A 22351-nucleotide genomic window follows, 5' to 3' on the forward strand; every position below is an offset into this window, starting at 1 on the left:
AAATAAAATTTTTAAAAAATGAGTAAATTCTTCAAGAAATATCTGACAATTAGGAAAAGCAACATAAGGTTTATAGGTATTCCAAAGGGAGAAGTGAGGGAGAAAGGAGCAGAGAGCTTGTTCAAAGAAATAATAGCTGAGAACTTCCCAAACCTGGAGAAGGAACTGTATAAGTACATGAAGCCAACAGAACTCCTAATTACATCAATGCAAAATGACCTTCTCCAAAGCATGTAATAGTAAACGTGTCAGAAGTCATGACAAAGAAAAAATATTACGGGCAGCAAGGCAGAAGAAAACAACCTACAAAGGAACTCCTATCAGGCTTTCAGTGGATTTCTCAGCAGAAACCTTACAGGCTAGGAGAAAACAGAATGATATATTCAAATACTGAAAGGCAAAAGCTTTCAGCCAAGAATAGTCTATCCAGTCAAACTATCCTTCAGATATGATGGATAAATAAAAGCTTTCCCAGATAAACAAAAGCTGAGGGAGTTCATCGCTAGTAGACCTGCTCTACAAGAAATGATGAAGGAAGCCCTCCTACCTGAAACAAAAAGGCAAAGGTTTACAAATCTTTGAGCAAAGAGACAGACAAAATCAGAAAGTTGTAGCTCTTTATCAGAATAGCTTAGCAAACACTCAATTATAACATAAAAGATAAAGGGAAGGAAGCCATCAAAATAAATTATAAACATTTCAATTTAGTCACAAACAACACAAAAAAGAATATTTGTAACAACAATAACTCAGAAGGGGAAGAGGAAAAGGATGGAACCTGCATAGGCTAATGGAGATAAGAGGCAATCAGAAAACAGACAATCTCAACTATGAGATGTTTTACACAAACTCATGGTCACCACTAAACAAAAAACCAGAATAGAGCCACAAATCATAAATAAAGAAAAAACTGAGAAAACTATCACAGAAAACCACCAAAGTGAACTGGCAGTCAGAAACACAAGGGAAAAGAAACAATGGAAATATAGAACAACGGAAAACAGGAGATAAAATGGCAGCATTAAGCCCTCATATATCAATAATCACTCTAAATGTAAATGGACTGAATTCTCCAATCAAAAGACACAGAGTGGCTGGATGGATTAAAAAACAAGAGCCAACAATATGCTGCCTCCAGGAAACACATCTCAGCTCTAAAGACAAACATAGGCGCAGAGTGAAGGGATGAAAGATGGTACTCCAAGCAAATGCCAAGCAAAAGAAAGCAGATGCTGCCATACTTATATCACACAAAGCAGACTTCAAGACAAGACAATGAGAGACAAAGATGGGCAGTATACAATGATAAAAGAGACATTCCACCAAGAGGACATAACACTTATGAACATACATGCAACTAACACAGGAGCACCAAAGTATATAAAGCAACTACTAACAGACCTAAAGGGGGAAATTGACAGCAAAACAAAAATAGTAAGGGACCTCAACACCCCAGTTACATCAATGGATAGATTATCCAGACAGAAAGTCAACAAGGAAACAGTGGCCTTAAAGGAAACACTAGACCACATGGACTAAATAGATATACATAGAACATTTCATCCAAAAACAGCAGATAACACATTCTTCTCCAGTGCACATGGAACATGCTCAAAGATAGACCAAATGTTGGAAAACAAGGCAAGCCTCAATAAGTTTAAGAAGATTGAAATCATATCAAGCATGTTTTCTGACCACAAGCTATGAAACTAAAAATCAACTACAAGAAAAAAGCTGGGAAAGGCACAAATATGTGGAGATTAAACAACATGCTACTGAACAACCACTGGATCAATGAAGAAATCAAAGGATATCAAAAAATACCTGGGGACACAGAAAAAGAACAACAAACAAAGCCCAAAGTTAGTAGAAGGAAGTAAATAATAAAAATAAGAGCAGAAATAATATTTATTTATTTATTTATTTAGTGTGTGTGTGCGCGTATGTGTGTGAGGAAGATCAGCCCTGAGCTAACATCCATGCCAATCTTCCTCTTTTTGCCGAAGGAAGACTGGTCCTGAGCTAACATCCATGCCGATCTTCCTCCACTTTATGTGGGACGCTGCCACAGCATGGCCTGACAAGTGGTGTGTCAGTGCACGCCCGGGATCCGAACCCGGGCCGCCAGCAGCAGAGCGCGCGCACCTAACCACTACGCCATGGGGCCGGCCCCCAAGAGCAGAAATAAATGAAATAGAGATTAAAAAAACAATAGAGAGGCTGGCCTGGTGGCGTAGTGGTTAAGTTCATGAGCTCCGCTTTGGCAGCCCGGGGTTTGCAGTTTCTGATCCTGGGTGCAGATCTACACACTGCTCATCCAGCCATGCTGTGGTGATGTCCTATATACAAAATAGAGGAAGACTGGCAACAGATGTTAGCTCGGGGCCAATCTTCCTCATTAAAAAAAAAAAAAAAAGACAATAGAAAGGATCAATGAAACTAAGAGCTGGTTCTTTGAGAAGACAGACAAAATTGACAAACCCTTAGCCAGACTCACTAAGAAAAGAAGAGAGAAGGCACAAATAAATAAAATTAAAAATGAAAGAAGGGAAATTACAATGGCTACCACAGAAATACAAAGGATTACAACAGAATACTATGAAAAACTATATACCAACAAATTGGATACCCTAGAAGAAATGGATAAATTCTTAGACTCACACAACCTCCCAAAACTGAAGCAAGAAGAAATAGAGAATCTGAATTGACCAATCACAAGTAAAGAGATAGAAACGGCAATCAGAAACCTCCCAAAAGACAAAAGTCTAGGACCAGATGGCTTCTTTGGAGAATTTTACCAAACATTCAAAGAAGATTTAACACCTATCCTTTTCAATCTATTCCAAAAAATTGAAGAAGACAAAATGCTTCCTAATTCATTCTATGACACCACCATTACCCTGATACCAAAACCAAACAAGCATAATACAAAGAAGGAAAATTACAAGCCAATATGGCTGATGAATATAGATACAAAAATCTTCAACAAAATACTGGCAAACCAAATACAGCAATACATGAAAAGGATCAGACACCAGGACCAAGTGAGATTTATACCAGGGACACAGGGATGGTTCAACATCCGCAAATCAATCAATGAAATACATTACATTAACAAAATGAGGAATAAAAATCACACGATCATCTCAATAGTTGCAGAGAAAGCATGTGACAAGATCTAACATCCATTTATGATAAAAACCCTCAATAAAATGGGTATAGAAGGAAAATACCTCAACATAATAAAGCCCACATATGACAAACCCACAGCCAACATCATACTCAACCGTGAAAAACTAAAAGCCATCCCTCTGAGTTCAGGAAGAAGACAAGGGTGCCCACTCTCACCAATCCTATTCAACATAGTACTGGAGGTTTTGGCCAGAGCAATTAGGCAAGAAAAAGAAATAAAAGGTATCCAAATTGGAAAGGAAGAAGTAAAACTCTCCCTGTTTGTGGATGACATGAATCTATATATAGAAAACCCTAAAGAATCCACCAGAAAACTATCAGAAATAATCAACAACTACAGCAAAGTTGTAGGGTACAAAACCAACCTATAAAAATCAGTTGCATTTCTATACACTAATAATGAACTAACAGAAAGAGAACTCAAGAATGCAATCCCATTTATAATCACAACAAAAAGAATGAAATATCTAGGAGTAAATTTAACCAAGGAGGTGAAAGACCTATACACTGAAAACTATAAGACATTATTGAAAGAACTCAAAGAAAACATAAGGAAATGGAAAGATATTCCATGCTCATGGATTGGAAGAATAAACATTGTTAAAATGTCCATATTACCTAAAGCAATCTATAGATTCAATGCAATCCCAATCAGAATCCCAATGAAATTCTTCACAGAAATAGAACAAAGAATCTTAAAATTTAAATGGGGCAACAAAAGACCCCGAATAGCCAAAACAATCCTGAGAAGAAAGAACAAAGCCAGAAGCATCACAATCCGATTTCAAAACATACTACAAAGCTACAGTAATCAAAACAGCATGGTACTGGCACTAAAACAGACACACGGATCAATGGAACAGAACAGAAAGCCCAGAAATAAAACCACACATCTGTGGACAGTTAATCTTCGACAAAGAAGCCAAGAATATACAATGGAGAAAGGAAAGTCTCTTCAATAAATGGTGCTGGGAAAACTGGACAGCCACATGCAAAAGAATGAAAAGAGATCATGATCCCACACCATACACAAAAATTAACTCAAAATGGATTAAAGACTGAAATGTAAGACCTGAAACCATAAAAATCCTAGAAGAAAGCATAGTCAAATACTATACTTGTACCAATGTACACTCTTTGACATCGGTCTTAGCAGCATCTTTTCAAATACATGTCTACTCGGGCAAGGGAAACAAAGTAAAAAATAAACAAATGGGACTACATCAGACTAAAAAGCGTCTGCAAGGCAAAGGAAACCACAAACAAAATGAAAAGACAACCCACCAACTGGGAGAAAATATTTGCAAATCATATATCCAACAAGGGGTTAATTTCCAAAATATATAAAGAACTCATACAACCCAACAACAAAAAAACAAATAACCTGATCAAAAAATGGGCTGAGGATATGAACAGACATTTTTCCAAAGAAGATATACAGATGGCCAACAGGCACGTGAAAAGATGTTCAACATCACTAATTATTAGGGAAATGCAAATCAAAACTACAATGAAATATCACCTTACACCTGTCAGAATGGCTATAATTAACAAGACAAAAAATAACAAATGTTGGAGAGGATGTGGAGAAAAGGGAACCCTCATACACTGCTGGTGGGAATGCAAACTGGTGCAGCCACTATGGAAAACAGTATGGAGATTTCTCAAAAAATTAAAAATAGACATACCATACGATCCAGCTATCCTATTACTGGGTATTTATCCAAAGAACATGAAATCAACAACACAAAGAGATTTATGCACCCCTATGTTCATTGCAGCATTATTCACAATAGCCAAGATGTGGAAGCAATCAAGTGGCCGTCAACTGATGAATGGATAAAGAAGATGTGGTGTGTGTGTGTGTGTATATATATATATATATAACACACACACACACACACACAATGGAATACTACTCAGCCATTAAAAAGCCAAAATCGTCCAATTTGCAACAATATGGATGGACCTTCAGGGTATTATGTTAAGTGAAATAAGCCAGACAGAGAAAGACAAATACTGCATGATTTCACTCATATGTGGAAGATAAACAAACACATGAATAAAGAGAACAGATTAGTGGTTACCACAGGGGAAGAAAGTGGAGGAGTGGGCAAAAGGGGCAAAGGAGCACATACATATGGTGATGGATAAAAACTAGACTACTAGCATTGAGCATGATGTAGTCTATACAGAGACTGATATATAACAATGTAAATGTGAAATTACACAATGTTATAAACCATTATGACCTCAATAAAATAATTTTTAGAAAGAAAGCAAGCCAAAGGCAAAAAGCAAATCTTAAAAACTTATAGAGAAAAATGACACATTCAATACAAGAGAATGAGGGCTGGCCCTGTGGTGTAGTGGTTTAAGTTGCATGCTCCACTTCGGTGGCCTGGGGTTCGTGGGTTCGGATCCCAGGCACAGACCTACACACCACTCATCAAGCCATGCTATGGCAGGTGTCCCACATACAAAACAGAGGAAGATTGGCACAGATGTTAGCTCAGGGTGAATCTTCCTCAAGCAAAAAGAGGAAGATTGGCAACAGATGTTAGCTCAGGGCCAATCTTCCTCATCAAAAAAAAAAGAAAAAAAAATACAAGAGAATGATTTAGTTGGAAGCTGACTTCTCATCAGAAACTAGGGAGGCCAGAAGACAGTGGAACATCTTTAATGTGCTAAAATAAAAAACTATCAACAGAATTCCTATATCCCATAAATATATCCTTCAGGAATGAAGGTAAAATGAAGAGAATTCATTATTAACAGACCTGCAGTGCAAGAAAGGTTAAAGAAAGTTCTTCAAGCCAAAAGGAAATGATACCAGATGGAAATCCAGATCCTCAAGAAAGAATGAAGAGCATCAAGAATGGTAATCATGTCTTGTGGAGTTTATAATATATATAAATGTAATACATATAACAACTATAGCTTAAAGGACAAAGTAGGGTGGGAGTAGAAGGAATATGCACCTATACAGTTATCAGCTTTCTATATGTAATGTGAAACAGTGCCAACGTTAACTGTAAGTAGACTGTGAAAAGTAAGGAATGCATATCGTAATCTCTAGAGTAACCACTAAAAAACATACACACAAAGATATACTATGAGGAAAATTAAAATAGAATTATAAATTAATAAATATATATACACACACACACACATAATCCAAAAAAAAAAAAGCAGAGAAGGAGGAACAGAGGAACAAAAAACTGAAAGGGAATAAATAGAAAACAAATAATAAAATGAGAGCCCCAAACCCAACCATATCAATAATTACATTAAACATTAATGGAATAAATATTTCAAGTAAGACAGAAATTGCAGAATGGATTTTTAAAAAAGCAAGACCAGCCATATGATGTCCACAAGAGCTAAACTTTAAATATAAAGACACAGATATGTTGAAAGTAAATGGATGGACAAAGATATACTATGCAAAGAGTTAATATAAGCATGTACTGAGCTATATTAATATCAGATAAAATAGATTTTAAGACAGAATGACAAGAAATAAAAAGCATATTTCCAAATAATTGGGTCAATTTACCAGAAAAACATAACACTAAAAAATATGGAAGGCCTTCATAACAGAGCCTCAAAAACACATGAAGCTGGAACACTGTTCCCCAATAAAAAGGAATAAACTACTGATACATACTACAACACAAATGAACATCAAAAACATTACGTAAGTGAGAGAAATTGGAACACAAAAGACCACATGTTCCATGAACCCATTTATATGAAATGTCCAGAAAAGGCAAATATCTAAGCACAGAAAGTAGATTAGTAGTGGCCTAGGGCTTCCAATAGGGATTAACTGCCAGATACAAGGTATCTTACTGGTGTGATGGAAACATTTAAAACTAGATTATGACGATAGTTGCGAAACTCAGCGAATTACTAAAAAAAAATCACTGAATGGATGAATTTCATGGTATGTAAATTATACCCCAACAAAGTTGTTTTTAAAAAGTGAAAAAACTCATGAAGCAAAAACTGATAGAATTAGAGGGAGAAATAAGACAATTCTATAATCATAGTTATTTTAACATCCCTTTCTTGGCAACTGATTAAAAAACAATGGAAAAAAAATCAAAGACAGAGAAGATCTGAATAACTATCAACCACCATGACCTAGTGACAATTACAGAATACTGCACCCAACAAGTGCAAAATACAGCTTCTTTTCAACTCAGTGGTTCTCAGCAAGGGAAACTTTGCCTTCCAGGGACATTTGGCAATGTCTGGTGATATTTTTCTTTGTCACATCTTGGGGGACACTATTGGCATCTAACAGGTAGCAGTCAAGGATGGTACTAAACATTCTGTACTATACAGGGCAGCACCCCACAACAAAGAATTATCTGATCCTAAATGTTAATAGTTCCAAGGTTGAGAGACCCTGTTTTTAAGGATAGACCACGTGTTAGGACACAAAACATGTCACAATAAATTTGAAAAGACTGAAATCATACAGAATATATTCCCTAATCACAACAGAATTAAATTCGACATCAACAACATTAAGATATCTATTTGGAAAATCCCAAATATTTGAAAATTAAATGGCATACTTCTAAATAATGCATGGATCAAAGGGAAACCAATCACAAGAAAAATTAGAATTTTCTAATGACAAAGAAAACATCAAAATTTGTGGAATGCAGCTAAAGCAGTGCTTATTGGGAAATTTATAGTTTTAAATGCATATATTAGTAAACAAAAGAGCAGGGACTATCTTTTCTGTTTTAACTGCTATATCCCTAGTACCTAAAATAATGTCAAGCATTGAGTGAGTATCCAATAAATATTTACTAAATGAATGAATAAATAACTGAGGAAAAGACGGAACAAATGGAAAGATTGCTAAATGCCAACAGTGGCATCTGGGTGGCAGAATTTACAAATGATTTTTTTATACACACCTGTGTCTGATTTTTTAAAAAATAATCCACAAGTATTATATTTTTTAATTAGTAAAACTTTTTTTTATACCTAAATGGCCCTTCTCCGGGAGAAAATAAAAGGATTATAGTCAATTGAAATGATACATAATTTAGATAGCTAGGATGGGGTTTTACTAAAGCTCTTGTACTTGAAGGGGCAAAAACAAAGAAACACTGTATCCTGTTGGATACAAATCTTTTTCTCTACTGAATTGTTTCAGGGAAACAATTAGTTGATCTAATTAACTAACTGAAGAAAGCTACTGTAGCTTTCTCAATTCCCAAAGCACATTGCTTCAAGAATTAAGAGTGTGAGAAAGCACTGCTCCAGTGGACCAGCCCTGCTGGGGATATCAAAATGTGGCACTAAATCCTTTCATTTGGATTTTTCTCTCCTCCTGCCTCAGACTGACACAGTCAAAAGCAATGAGTGATCAAGCAATTTTTTTTTCCCCTTCCCTCTTCCCAGAAAGCTGCCAGAAAATAAAACCATTTTCTTCCCACATACAGGATCTCATTCTGGTCTAAGTGAAAATACAGCTTGTCTCCAAGGAAACGTATATATGTCACTAAGACTCCAATACTCTCAGCAAGTACAGGCTACATCTTATTCTCCTTTCTTCTCCCCCAATTCCAGGCATGGAGTTCCCCGAAAACTCTAGTTTAAAAAGGGTAAAAGAGACCCTGCTTGCTCTTCTTTTTAAAGTAATTAATTACAAATCAATTAATAGAACATTAATATATGGGGCATACATATAAATCATGAGCTTTGCTAAGTCTTGAATAATTAAAATCTTATACAAATGTGCTTCTAACCCCCCAGACTTCTTTCCTGGACTTGGTAGAAGAAGTGAGCAGGTGGTAGCTCCATGCTGCTCAGCCAGGAACTAAAAATGTGCTGACTTAGAGCACTGCCAAAAGGGTGGGCTGAGCCAGTGGCAACCACAGCCCACCTGAACGCCAGGGACTCAGCAACTCACTCCCTACCCCCACCCCCACTCCCGTGAGCTAGTGATCCCACCTAGCCACACCCCCTGTCCCAGCTCCTCTTCTGCGAAGGGCTCAGAAGCTCTACTGAATCAATTTTAACCTCTGCAAACAAAGCTAGAAGGAGCCATAAATTGGCACTTAATAAAGCAGTTCTTGAGACAGTCTTTTGACTCCAGTAACAGATACAAATGTGTCTTCAAGTACTGAATGTGAGAAACACTGAAAACCACAGGTTTGCAGAGCAAAAACTCAGCTTAGATGGAAAGGGGGAAAATTAACAACAACAACAAAATTAAGCTCCAAATGGCCCAGCAAATCTCATGAACTAAGCGAAGAACAAGCAAGGAGCACTGAGGCTAGACTGGAAAATCCTCATGCTTCAATTCTAAAGTGCCTTGATCAAGGTTATCTGGGCAAGTCAGCACTGAATTACCCCTTTAAAATAGTCTCTCGAAGTCTATTGCAGAATGAAACTGTTCGTCTCTGTAAATCCCTCAGTTGACATTTGCACTGCAATCACAAGCAACATTTACAGAGGGTGAGACCCAGAAAAAAAACCATTGTTTTCTGAAAGCATGAGGGCTGGCACAAAGAGTTTGGCACAATTGGAGGAACCGGCAGCTGAGGCGGCTACAAGGGCAAGGCTCCCCCAGGGGCTAATTTGCTGCTCAGGATCTAGCGCAGTATAATCCCACTGTGAGATTTCACAAATGTGGGTCTTGGCAATTCTGAGTAAAGCACCGTCTAAAGGCTTCTTGCCCTGGGCAGTGGACATTACTCAAAGGGGGCCCCATATTTCTCATCCTGTAAAAGAAAACTTTAACGTGAGGTCTGTGTTGACACTAAGTCCTCAACACTTTACAGTAACAAAAAAAAGGCTGCAGGCTAGGTATTTTCTTAGAAAGTAGAGGGCTTTCTAACAATTTGAGCTTTCTAAAAATGGAATGCATCGCCTGGGGAGATTGAGTTCCCTATCTCTGGACAGGGTCCAGCAGATGCTGGTGACCAACTGGCTAAGACGTCATAGAAGGGACTAGGGCACCAGTAGAGAAAGGATTAGATGACTCCTAGGATCCCATCCAGTTAAAGGATCTAAGAAAACGGAGGTGATTATCCAAGTGACTCCAGAGGAAAAAAACACTCTTGCCTCAAATCTAATCATTTCAGGGGACAAAAAATATAGGTTTTTCCAGAGTACGTCATCCTCCACAAAGACACATCCATACACTCTCATTTACTTCCACAAACCAAGAGTAAACGATTGGAATCCCATCATAACAAACTCTACGGCATCATCCAAAGGCTTTGGAGGAATCTTCGGGCACAGGCTTCCCACCCATTGTTACCCCCCAGGAAATAACTGGCTAGGGAATAGCTTCTGCAATACACATACTTGAGGATGCAATATCTCCATTTGTTCGTATGAACTGACTTGTTCATAGATAAAAAAGAAACTACACATGTGACTGAGCCTATCATGTGAGCCTTCCTGAAAATTCACACAGGGTACCACAAGATGGATTTGGTAATTGTGTTAATTTCAAAGATAACCAAAAGGATTAGACCAGCTGTACAGTCTGGTGCAAATGTCTCAGCTAAATGCAGAAATGGGATGCCCCATTGTTCCGGTTCCTGTATCATAAGCTCAGAGAGCACTTTGTACTTCTCCCTCACAGCATTTTGCAGTTGAAATTACAAAACTAACTATTCACTTTGTTACTGATGTCTGTCTTGCAATGCAGAAAGTTCCAGGAAGGCAAAGCTCTCACTGTATCCTCAGTGTCTATACCTTTACATAGCAGATGTGGGGAAAAAAAAAAAAACAAGCATATTTACTGAATAAAATACTCGTCTATACAGCTACTATATTACCTGAAGTAAAGACATCTGAGAACAGCGGGTATAGACAAGAACGTGGAGACGTGAGAATGCTCATACACTGGATGTGTAAAATGGTACAATTATTTTGGGAATTTGATATCTTCTAATGAAGTTAATGACAGGCATACCATATGACCTAACAAATCTACCTCTACGTATATATCCTAGAGAAACTGGATTTATGTACACCAGATTATACGTATTAGAATGTTCACAGCAGCATTGTTCATAGTTGCCCAAAACTGGAAACAACCAAATATCCACCAACAGTAAAATGGATTAGTGAATTGTGGTATATTCAAGCAATGGAATACTATATGGCAATGAAAATGAATAAACTAAAGCATCAAGCAACAACACAAATGAATCTTACAAGGGATATTTAGCAAAAAAATAGGAAACAAAAGAATAACTATTGCATGATTCTATTCATATGAAGACCACCAACACGCCAAAATGAACTATATATTTTAGGGATGCAAAGATAGGTGGTGAGTTCAAACGTTCAAAGAATGGATAGATCAAAACTTATACAAACTCTTCCAAAGAAAAGAAAGAAATTGGAGGCTACTGCTATACTTTTAAGCAAGACAGTAACAGGGAGGAGGGCAAGAGGAAAAACAGACGATCCAGAAGGAAGTTACTGCAATAGTGTAGTTGAGACTGCCAGTCAAGAGCTGATGGGTGTCCTGAGCTGGGGTGGGAGCAGCAGGGACCGAGAGAGGTAAATGGATTAAAGAGAGACACAACACGACTTGGTGATGGGATAGATACAAGAGGGAAGGTGAGGATGGTGCCAAGGAACACTCCCTTATTAAAAGAGAGAAAGAAAGAAAAAAGACCTCAAATCTGCCAATTATAATATTTACAATATAGCCCTAATTCTGATGTTTGGAAGTACACAGTTATTCTAAAAATAAATTCAGTATCAAAAAGAATAAAAAACTCCAATGGATTAAAACACATGAAACGTTAAAACTCATGAGTTCATCACAAAACACTAACACAAAAGAAGGAAAAGGAGAGAGAGTGTTCAAAAGGTTCTAGCATTGTTGGGAAAGTGGTAAAAAATGAACTAAGCCAGGGCTGGCCCAGTGGCAGAGTGGTTGGGTTCGTGCATTCCGCTTTGGTGGCCCTGGGTTCATGGGTTCAGATCCCGGGCGTGGACCGGCGCGCCACTCATCAAGCCATGCTGTGGTGGCATCCCACATAAAGAACAGAGGACAACTGCATGGATGTTAGCTCAGAGACAATTTTCCCCAAGCAAAAGGAGGAAGATTGGCAACAGATGTTAGCTCAGGGCCAATCTTCCTCACCCAAAAAAAAAAAAAAAAGAACTAGGTCAAGGATGCATATTGTAGTCTCTAGAATAACCTCTGAAAGAATTTGAAAGTAACAATATAAAGGTGCAAAAATAAAAAGAAAGAAAAATTTCATTGATACAAAAGAAGGCAAGAGAGAAAAAAGGAATATAAAATAAGTGGGTTAAATAAAAACAAGGAGTAGAATGGTAGAAACATGCTGCCATTTTACTATACGTAAATGTATAAACAATGTATAAAAATGTTTAAACACAACCACAGGATGTTTCCAGAATGTGAGAAATTCTACAGGACAAATAACCTGACTTCTTCAACTAAACTGTAAGGAAAAACGGGGGGGGGGGGGGGGGTGTGTGTGTGGCAGGGATGGTACCCTACAGATGATGACACAGACTGCAGACCAAATGCAATGTATGGACCATGTCTGGATCCTGATTTGAACTAACCAACTGCTAAAAAAACATATGACACGATCAGAGAAACTTGAACACAAAGTGAATAATGATTTAAAGGAATTATTTTTAGGTGTGATAATGGTATTGTATTTATGTTTTTATTTACAAATGGTATTGTACTTATGTTCTTTAAAAAAAAAGACTTCCTGGGGCCAGCCCGGTGGCGCAAGCGGTTAAGTGTGCACGTTCCGCTGCGGCGGCCCGGGGTTCGCCGGTTCGGATCCCGGGTGCGCACCGACGCACCGCTTGTTAGCCATGCTGTGGCGGCGTCCCATATAAAGTAGAGGAAGATGGGCATGGATGTTAGCCCAGGGCCAGTCTTCCTCAGCAAAAAAAAAAGAGAGGAGGATTGGCATTGGATGTTAGCTCAGGGCTGGTCCTCCTCACAAAAAAAAAAAAAAAAGATTTCTTATCTTTTAGAGATATATAACCAAGTAATGAAGAAACAACAGATGAAATGATGTTACCTGGGATTTGCTTAAAAATAGACCAGTTTGGTGAGGGAGGGAGAGGGCATGGAATGAGAGATGATCAGGATGGGTCAATGTGGTAACAATCATAGACCCCAAGTAAAACACGTAAGGGATTTATTATACTATTCTCTCTACTTCTGCACTCATTTGAATTTTACTGGAATATGACATATAAAGGGACAGAAGGATAAAGGGAGGGAGGAGAGATCTCTAGACAGAGAAGTACATGTAGAAAATGTTTTGGCAGGATATGTTTCAAAATGTTCAAGCGGTTATCACTGAGCTAATGTAATCACAATTTTTAGAAAATGTTACAAATTTGTCACCTCTGGGTGGGGAGATTACTGGTAACTTTTAGTCTCTTTTAGTTTAGCTATGTTCTCTAATCGTCACTAGAAAGAAAAAATCAGAATTTTGATTAAAAAATTGTTTAAAAGGACAGAAGAAAGACTGCCAAAAAACAAAAGCCTCCCACTTAAATCCACATTTCTTAATCACTTCTGGGTCCCACTCCCTTTGCAGAATCTGAAGAAAGCTAGTCTCTCTCTCCAGAAAAACGCACAATCCTACAGAATTTTTCATATGCTGTCAAGAAACTCTGAGACCTCTGATGAACCCATAGACTTTCTATCTTGTTAGTAGTCACAACAAATAAGAGCTGACATTTATTGCATACTTGCTATGTGCCAAGTATGGTTCCAAGTGCTTTCCAAGTGTTAACTCATTTAATCCTCCCAGCAACCCTAGGAGATAGGCACTCTCATCATCCCCAATTTACAGATGAGGAGCATGAAGACAAACACTGCATAATCTGCACAGGGTCCCATAGCTACTGACTGGCAGAGTCAGCAGACAAACCCGGCAGCCTGGCTGTAGAACTGGGCTTTTAACTACCACATTATGAGGCCACTCAGAGAGTTAAATTGAACATACCAAGCACACGTGATGTCCTGAATCATGCTCTGGAGAACGTGCCTTCAAAGTCAACTAACGCTAAGGGCCTACCTTCACTTGCCAGACTCATCCAAACACAGCTCACCCAACCCTCACAACAGCGCTGTAAAGGACTCGCCCAAACGCCCAGCTAACCGTTGCAGAATCAGACCTCAGGCCTGTCTTCTGAGTCAAGTTCACCGCACCATAGCTGATTCCCTTGAAGTTGGCATGATGGTCTAAGTCACATAGGATCTCCTTGTGACCAAAATCTTTTCAAGGTAACTGGTAGAGGTCCAGTTCAACAGTCTACTTGTGGACCCTAAAATTTGCCCATGGTGCAAAGCAATCCAGCTTTTGAGATTTGCCCTCATCACTCTACTTTTAGCCAGCTGAGACATCTTGGATGGAAACATGCTTCTGAAAGTCTACATCTGAGGTTCAGCTACATAAACGGAACTGTCGGCAGATACTGAAGACAACTGCTAGGTGCTCTAACACCACATTGCACTCACTCACAACACAGCCTGTACAAATACGCACAAGCCAATTCCATGAAAGCCCTCCTTATGCTTACAGTTTCACAGTTCAAGCATCGAGTTTCATTGGTGAGCGTTCCCTGAAATATCTCATGGACCCAGGTGAGTTCTGGCTTATTATTCTCCGCAGGTTCATTCATGTTGCCGTTTTTTAATTTTCCGTTTTGTTTCTCCTGTTTCTTCTCTTCCTGCAGGATGTCCGCAATAGTGTTTAGCAAATAATTTAAAAATTCGTGAGCATCCTGCTGCATGTAGTTATCAAAGAGATCTGGAAAGGAGAAAGGTCATTATTTCAATCTCTGATTCTTGAAAAGCAAATGAAAAGGCTTAATTTTACCTGCCACACTTCAATTTTTACATTGAAAGAGTGGACAGATATGGAATGTATTCATCTTCAGTAGGTAAGTTTTAAAAGAATTTTTGTTCATTTCCATTTTCTACTACCCACCAAGGACTAAATTTCCCATATCTCCGTAAAGTCATCACGTGTAATAAAAAGCTACCCACTTTTTATTTGTTCCACAAAAAAAGAAAAATAACAGAAATTACTTGATAAGTTCCCTGATAAAATAGCAATATTTAATATGATGTGACCGCTGATGATCAATTATTCATTTTGTAATTTATCCAGAGCAACTGGGTCTCTCCCCAAAGACCATATTAAACCCTGGACCAGCCTGGAAGCAGCTTAAATGGAACACACACGGGAGATGAGGGATATATGAGAGAATGTATCTATCTGATAGTGTTCTGAAACCAAATACAAATGATTCCAGAAGCCTACTGCTGTTCCCTGCCATAAGGACAAACAATCAAGAGATGAATGCAGCTGTAAAACTTCATTATTAATCATGTTCACAACGAGACTTGGGAGTACTCTGCTTCCTTCTCAGAGTATTTTTATTCTAGTATGTATAAACTACAACAACTTTAAAAGACAGCAATCAAATTAAACAAGACTTTATAAAACAAACATCTGATTAACTGCAAGTCTGCTGGAGTAATGCTGAAATCTAGGATAACACAAGTTGCCATATCAAATATTTCCATAGTCATAAAAATTACCAATGCAAAACTTCTGGAAGAACCTAGTTTCTACCACTGCTTCCCCCTCAAAAGATCAAAAAACCAGAAAAAAATTAGGTGACAGCAGGATATTTTTATCATATGAAGATATCAATTTAATATCCTTCAATTGTCTTAGGCAAATAAAATTCAGAAGTCTTATTTTTAAAACAGCAGATGCTCTGATTAGATAACATGCATTTACTTTAATCACTTATGACAAGTTTATAATATAGCACTATTTTATTCAATTATTGCATCAACCTGTTTATTCCAATCAGTGTCCTGCTTAGAAGGCTGTCTGGGGCAATTTTTCCTCTTATAATAATCCTACCCAGAAAAAATTCCTCCCAGTGTGGAGCAAACAACAAGACCATTCCAAAATGGGATGATAAATCTGAATTTTTAAGCATATTTTTTATCTAGTTTTGTTTTATGTGTATTGGGTGGAAAAGGAGAAATATCTTTTCTTTAAAAAAAACATTATTTGAGTAGTTGGCCATACTGTATTCTCTTCAAAAAAAAAAAAAGATTTATTTTGAGGATACACAGAACTGTCAATTCTCCTTTATTTCAGACTCTTAAACACATTATCTCGACACCACTCACCATTCTCTTTCCTCAACCTCGAAATGAACTTCTTTGGTGGGATCACGCCAACCTTCTTCTTCTGCGTGGCAATGCTGTGGAAAAGGTCTGCCAGGCACGTCAACAAGTTTTCCTTCTTTTTTTGCTGGGCCTTATAAGCCAACACATTCTCCCGGAACGGCCGGCAGAAGTACAAGGCCTGAAGCACGGAGTTACAGTAGCAAGTGTTTCCAAACTGCCAAAGGATAACAGGGATGGTTCAAATCATGATCCGGGGACATGCCGCCACTGGAATGGGTGGGGAGAGGGAGAAGGCCACCCTCCAGGAACCGGCCCCGACATCCCTGTATCAGAGTCTCGCTTATCACGTCAGAAAACTAGTAAACCACTCTAGACACCAGTGACTATCCAGTCAACAGAGAAATGAAGACGAGTTTACATAAGCCGGGTGCCTCTCTAGCCCATAAAGTCTCGAAAATGATAATAAACACTCTGCCTTAATAAAAAAATCTAATGAGACCTTCTGGTGCTTAAAAAAACAGAAGAAAAACATCGACATAATATGGGGACCCAGAAAAGCAGCTGGCGAAATAAAAGACACCACATTGCAACATATCAAAACTCCTATGACAGGAAAAATAAAAACCCAAATCAGAAAGAAATCCAGGAACTAGGAACTACTTGCTCAGCAGAAACAGCCTTAACTGCATGGGGGCTTGCTCTACTTTTTCTCTTTCAAGATTCTAGCACCCCTGCCCGCTGGCTTCAGACCACATCTCCTCCCTTACTCCAGAGCAGTGGAGGCAAAGAAGCCCCTCCTTAGGTCATCCCACCAGCCTCCCCCCTCCTAACTCCAAAATTACCCTCAATCCTGTTTCTGCCAAGGTGGCAATTGTCCCAACACAATACCACTCAGTCCCTGGTCTCCTACAATCAGATTAGGACCCACACAGTACTATTCTGTACCTCTCAAAAACCACGGATACTCAGATTTGATTACACAGGGCAAAAGTCATCATCTCACTGGTTTTCAACTGACTGTAAAACCAACTCCGTGGAAAAACACAGCTGAGACTATCACTTTAGAATTTTTCATACATACTAAAATGAAAAGGAAAAGAATCTAAGGAAATAACCAGATTAACATCAAAGATTACAAAATGCTGTGTAGGATTAAAATAGAACATGAACATCTTCTCAGGACTGGCTGTTGGCTGGTGTGTCGTGTACCCAAGAGCAAGACAGATGCTCTGCCATACTTAACATGACATTTCTACGTATGCTAAGATAGAACATTTCCTATTTTTACATATTTTAATCTACTTTGACACAATTATGTAACAGGAGACAAACCTCTTTTTAAAGAGAAGCTGGAACGTTCCTGAATTACCATTTGAAGTGAACATAAACGAAGCTATTAATAAATTTAGACCTCACAATGCTTCCACAAACTAGGAAATGGCCTAATTCTTTTTTTCTCCATGGTCTGCATTTGTATTTTCCCTAGCCAGGGCAGAAGTGCCATGACTTGAATAACTGTCTTCATAGAGCTTAAGCAGAGGCCTGTGCACAACGGCTAAAATAAAATGTATTAAAATTAGAAGTCATTATCTCATCAACACAATGCTCTCTATTTCAGCACTTCATCCTTCCTTCTTCCATTCTTTTCTCTTTTACTCAGCATTTCACTTTTACCCAGACACCCTTCACTAACACTTGACCCTGATCCAGTGGACAATTCCTGGGAAAGAAAAGTAAATAACATTCACTGAGTGTCCACAAAGTACCTTCGCCTCATGTCAGGGTCTTCAATAGGAGCTCTCATTGATTCTTCACTATAACCCAAGAGGTAGAAACCATTATGATGTCCATTTTACAGATGGGGAAATGGAGGCTCAGAGAGGTCAAGTAACTTGCCCAAGATCACACAGCTAGTGAATAGCATAGGCGGAACTCAGACGTAGGTCTGATTACTTCAAAGTCAGTGTTCTTTCACAGATGGCACTCACTCACAGAGAATATTTCCAGCTTCCCCAGTGGAAATTACTACCTATCACACCTAGGCACTGACAGACTCAGAGCAGTTGTTCCATAAAACCAGGTGCTTGTGAGTTAACACTTGATGTCACTCCAACCCAGAGAGAAAGGATCAAGTGAGGAAGAAAGCTCACAAGGGTGGTGGGTAATACTGCCTTGCTAACTGGTCATACCAACTTATCCAGGACGCAGAACGTGCTAAGTCTGGCCCTATACAAGGGAGCCATTGCTGAGCACAGGTGAAATGAGGCCAAGGAATTTTGGGATAAACTGGTCACAGATTTTCCCCCACACCCTGCGCCTGCTTTGGGCCCCTCTTCCCCGCCACCGAGTTACACTGTTAGACGGTTCCTGGTGATGAGCTGGGAACACTTCTAAAACTCTGCTTGTCCTGATGCACATTGAAACAAAGGCTGCCTGAGGAGCTCAGCCAGATGACAAAGGGAGAACATAGAAAAGCAGATTTGGCTACAAAGGCTAATAAAATGACTCTGAAAGTTATGTGTGCAAAGGAAATCCCTTAAAACACAGGGGGAAAAATGAGAATCTCACCCAGTAATGCAGTAATTGTACCCTTTTACCTGGGACAACTCACACTTTCAATAACTGGCTCACATTTCCCCCTCCCCAATATCTGCCACTTCCAGTAACTAAGGAGCATGGACAATTATTTAAAAATCCGTAAGGATGAAAATGGCAGTGGAGTTGCTACAAGTACTCTGAAATTATTTGGTGGAAATAATACACTTTTAAATACTTACGTTGACCAATCCGAAGTAGTGTTCATTGATTGGAAACTGCTCTGGACCAATGTCTTTTTCCAGAGCAGAGGCATTGGTGCCCTAAAAGAGAAAAATAACACAAGTTCTATTGCGTGCAAAATAGACAAGAAAGCAAAATGATACTTGAGAGAGTCTACCCATGAGACAAGCAGCTCCCCTGGTCGCCAAGGTGTTCGGTGAGGGTCCTGCTGAAAGAACAGGTGTCAGAAGTATACCAGTAGATGAGTGAACAGTGTCAGCCTTATTCCTCCCCTCATCCAACTTAATTATCACCTTAAACCTGTTCTACCCGGCTTCAGTTATCCCCTATTAGGAAAGGAGGTCTGAGACAGGCAAGGGAGCAAACTAGCACCAAGAACTTCTGAATAAAACATTTTAAGCTCAGACAGCTGCAGCAGCTTCTGTAACACTTGGTGGTGTACAGAATCAGATCACCACTTTCAAACTCAATTTGTTCATTCTGATAAAGATTTATCGTGCCCCCACTATGTGCCAGGCACTGTTCTAGGCTCTGACGATAGACCAGTGGACAAAACAGACGTGGATTCCTGCTCTTGTGGAGTCTGCATCTTAGTGGATGAAGACAGTCTGAAAGAAAGAGAAAGTACATTGGACAGTATATTAGAAGGTGACAAGTACAGTGGAGAAAAATAGAGCAGGATATGAGGATGAGGACTCTGGGGAGTAGGGGGTGGAGAAGAGGCATGGGGGGCGAGTAGAGGGTAGACAGTCGCAGCTTTACATAAGGTGGTCAGGGAAGGCCTTACTGAGAAAGTGAAATGTCCAAGGAATATTGTGAATAATAGAGAAATACAATTTAAAACCTAACAATTCCCAAATGCATCCAATTGGTAAGCCATGTGGACCCAAGTTGAACACTCCAACATGATAATAATAGTAACAGTTACTGGGCACTCCCAGGGCGTGCCAGGGACTGTGCTGCTATTCATTCTCACAACAGCTCTATATGGTGAGTACTATTAAAATCCCCATTTCACAGACAGGAATTTAAGGCTCAGAAGGGTTAAGAATCTGCCCAAGGACCACAGTCAGTAAGTAGGACTTGGACCCTGGAGTCAGACTCAGGAGCCCACAATCTTAATCAAATGCTATGCAGAGCAGTCATGTGGAACAAAACCCTTTACTAACAGTGGTCACCGGTAATACCACATTGATTACCATTCCTCCCCAAGGCTCGGGTGAGTTTGCTTGGATCAGGAAAAGAGACCAAAGACCAGTCCAACACGGTAAGTAGCTTAGGGGGTGGGTAGGATCCGGCCCCACGTGAACCCGTGGCTCCATCATCATTCTGTATCCTTTTCACGTTCTCAGGCCATCACGGAAGACAGCTCACAGAATCTCAAAGATTTGGGAGACAGGTATTTTAAAAAGAAAAAGAAACTGTTATGTTTTATAAAAAATAAACCTGCTGCTGCTACTCATTCCGGACTCATATAATTAGCATCTCCTGTCTCAGGAAGAAATGGCCAAAAAGTGGGCTGAGAACCAGTCAAAATGGTCACGTGTCAACAAGCAAACATTAAACGCAAAATAACCCAATTCTAAGCAAACAGAACCACAGAAGAAACAGCACATTCCATCCCTTTAGCATAACGTAATACAGTCCGTTACACTGTTCCACCAATCTAAATTCCTTTACCCGTCATCTGGGACTGAGTTCAGTGGTTGTCTGTGTGTATAACAGTTTCACTACATTTTTGTGGCGGGGGCAGGGGGGGGGGCAGTTTCATTGCCTTCACAATAATGTGACGCCATGTATGAGGCTGAATTTTTTAGTAATGCTATATTACAGCAGGATTTTATGATACAGACAAAAATCACTAAAACTTTTCACTAAAGCTAAATCTCAGTCGTAAATCAATGTAAATAATGTGTATTAAATACACTCATAGCCATTTTTGAAGCAACATTAGAGTATATGGCTTAGAGCCCAGGAGGAACGTAAGATATAAAAGTATAGCACATGGAGACAGATCTCATTAAATCTTTCTTTATGAGGTAGCCATACATTCAAGTTAATCCATGATTTTTGCTATTTGGGAATTCTTGCACTGAGTCTGCTTTTTTCTACCCATCTTAATATTTTCCCATGGGAGGGGGCGTTGGGGGGATGACTCATACTAAGGACCGTGACCCAGGCAGCAGTGTTTACGAGAAACACCTTGGACGAGAGGCAGGGACCCCGGAGGCAGTGTTGGGGGAGCACCCACACCACAGCATGGAGAAAGGAGCACCCACACCACAGCACGGAGAAAGAAGAGAGTGAGCTAACAGCGTCTTCAGTGAATCCTGGCGTCCCTGAGGTCAACGCTTCCTCGCCACCCTTCAGGTCAAGCTTGCTCCTTCTCTTGCACAACATCTGCACACACGAGGTCTGGAAGGGTCAGGAGGGGAGGTCAGCTGGGCCCTGGCCCTCAGGGCTGCTGCCAGGCCACTGCCCCTTCACCCTTTGTCAAAACATCTGCCCTGGGGCCTGCCCGGTGGCGCAAGCGGTTAAGTGCGTGCACTCCGCTGCGGCGACCCGGGGTTCACCGGTTTGGATCCCGGGCGCGCACCGACGCAATGCTTGTCAAGCCATGCTGTGGCGGCGTCCCACATAAACTGGAGGAAGATGGGCATGGATGTCAGCCCAGGGCCAGCCTTCCTCAGCAAAAAAGAGGAGGATTGGCATGGATGTTAGCTCAGGGCTGGTGCTCCTCACAAAAAACAAAAACAACAAAAAAACCCAAAACAGCCCTTCTGCAGCCCATGCCTCCCAGCACTGTACAAACTCCTTCCTTTCTCCTTGTCTTGGCTGACCCCCCATCACAGAAGGGCTACCCTTATACCCTACCTCCTGCCGTCATCCTAGGTGGTTCCAATATCCATGTGGAGGAGACTTCCCACACCCTACTCTCTCAGCAACTCAATGTCCTCTTTTCCAACTGTTTTTTATTCCACTTCATTTTGTTATATTCTACTCCACTCCAGCTCCTCCTCCCAAAGACATACCCTGGATCTGGTCATCACCCTACAGTCTGCCCAGGCTTGGCTCTGCCTCTGTTTCCTTAAGCATCCCATCACAGCTACACTTATACCTCGCCGGAATCGCTCACTCCTCCACTTGCTTATT

The 22351-nt window shown here is 39.8% G+C and overlaps 1 protein-coding gene across 2 annotated transcripts in view; it reads right to left on the reverse strand.

Moving 5' to 3' along the window:
* The window catches only part of USP46 (ubiquitin specific peptidase 46), a 78488-nt gene that overhangs the window by 35865 nt on the left and 20272 nt on the right, over nucleotides 1–22351 (reverse strand). For both annotated transcript variants that reach the window (XM_087434307.1, XM_004419060.3), the window contains exons 2-4: nucleotides 19198–19278; nucleotides 16421–16634; nucleotides 14785–15014 (exon numbers count right to left, since the gene is read on the reverse strand). In XM_087434307.1, the coding sequence (XP_087290433.1) occupies nucleotides 14785–15014; nucleotides 16421–16634; nucleotides 19198–19278 (525 nt within the window). The remainder of the gene's footprint in view (nucleotides 1–14784; nucleotides 15015–16420; nucleotides 16635–19197; nucleotides 19279–22351) is intronic.

This window comes from Ceratotherium simum, chromosome 8 (assembly GCF_057802395.1).
Source record: "Ceratotherium simum simum isolate JZ-2026a chromosome 8, ASM5780239v1, whole genome shotgun sequence".
NCBI lineage: Eukaryota > Metazoa > Chordata > Mammalia > Perissodactyla > Rhinocerotidae > Ceratotherium > Ceratotherium simum.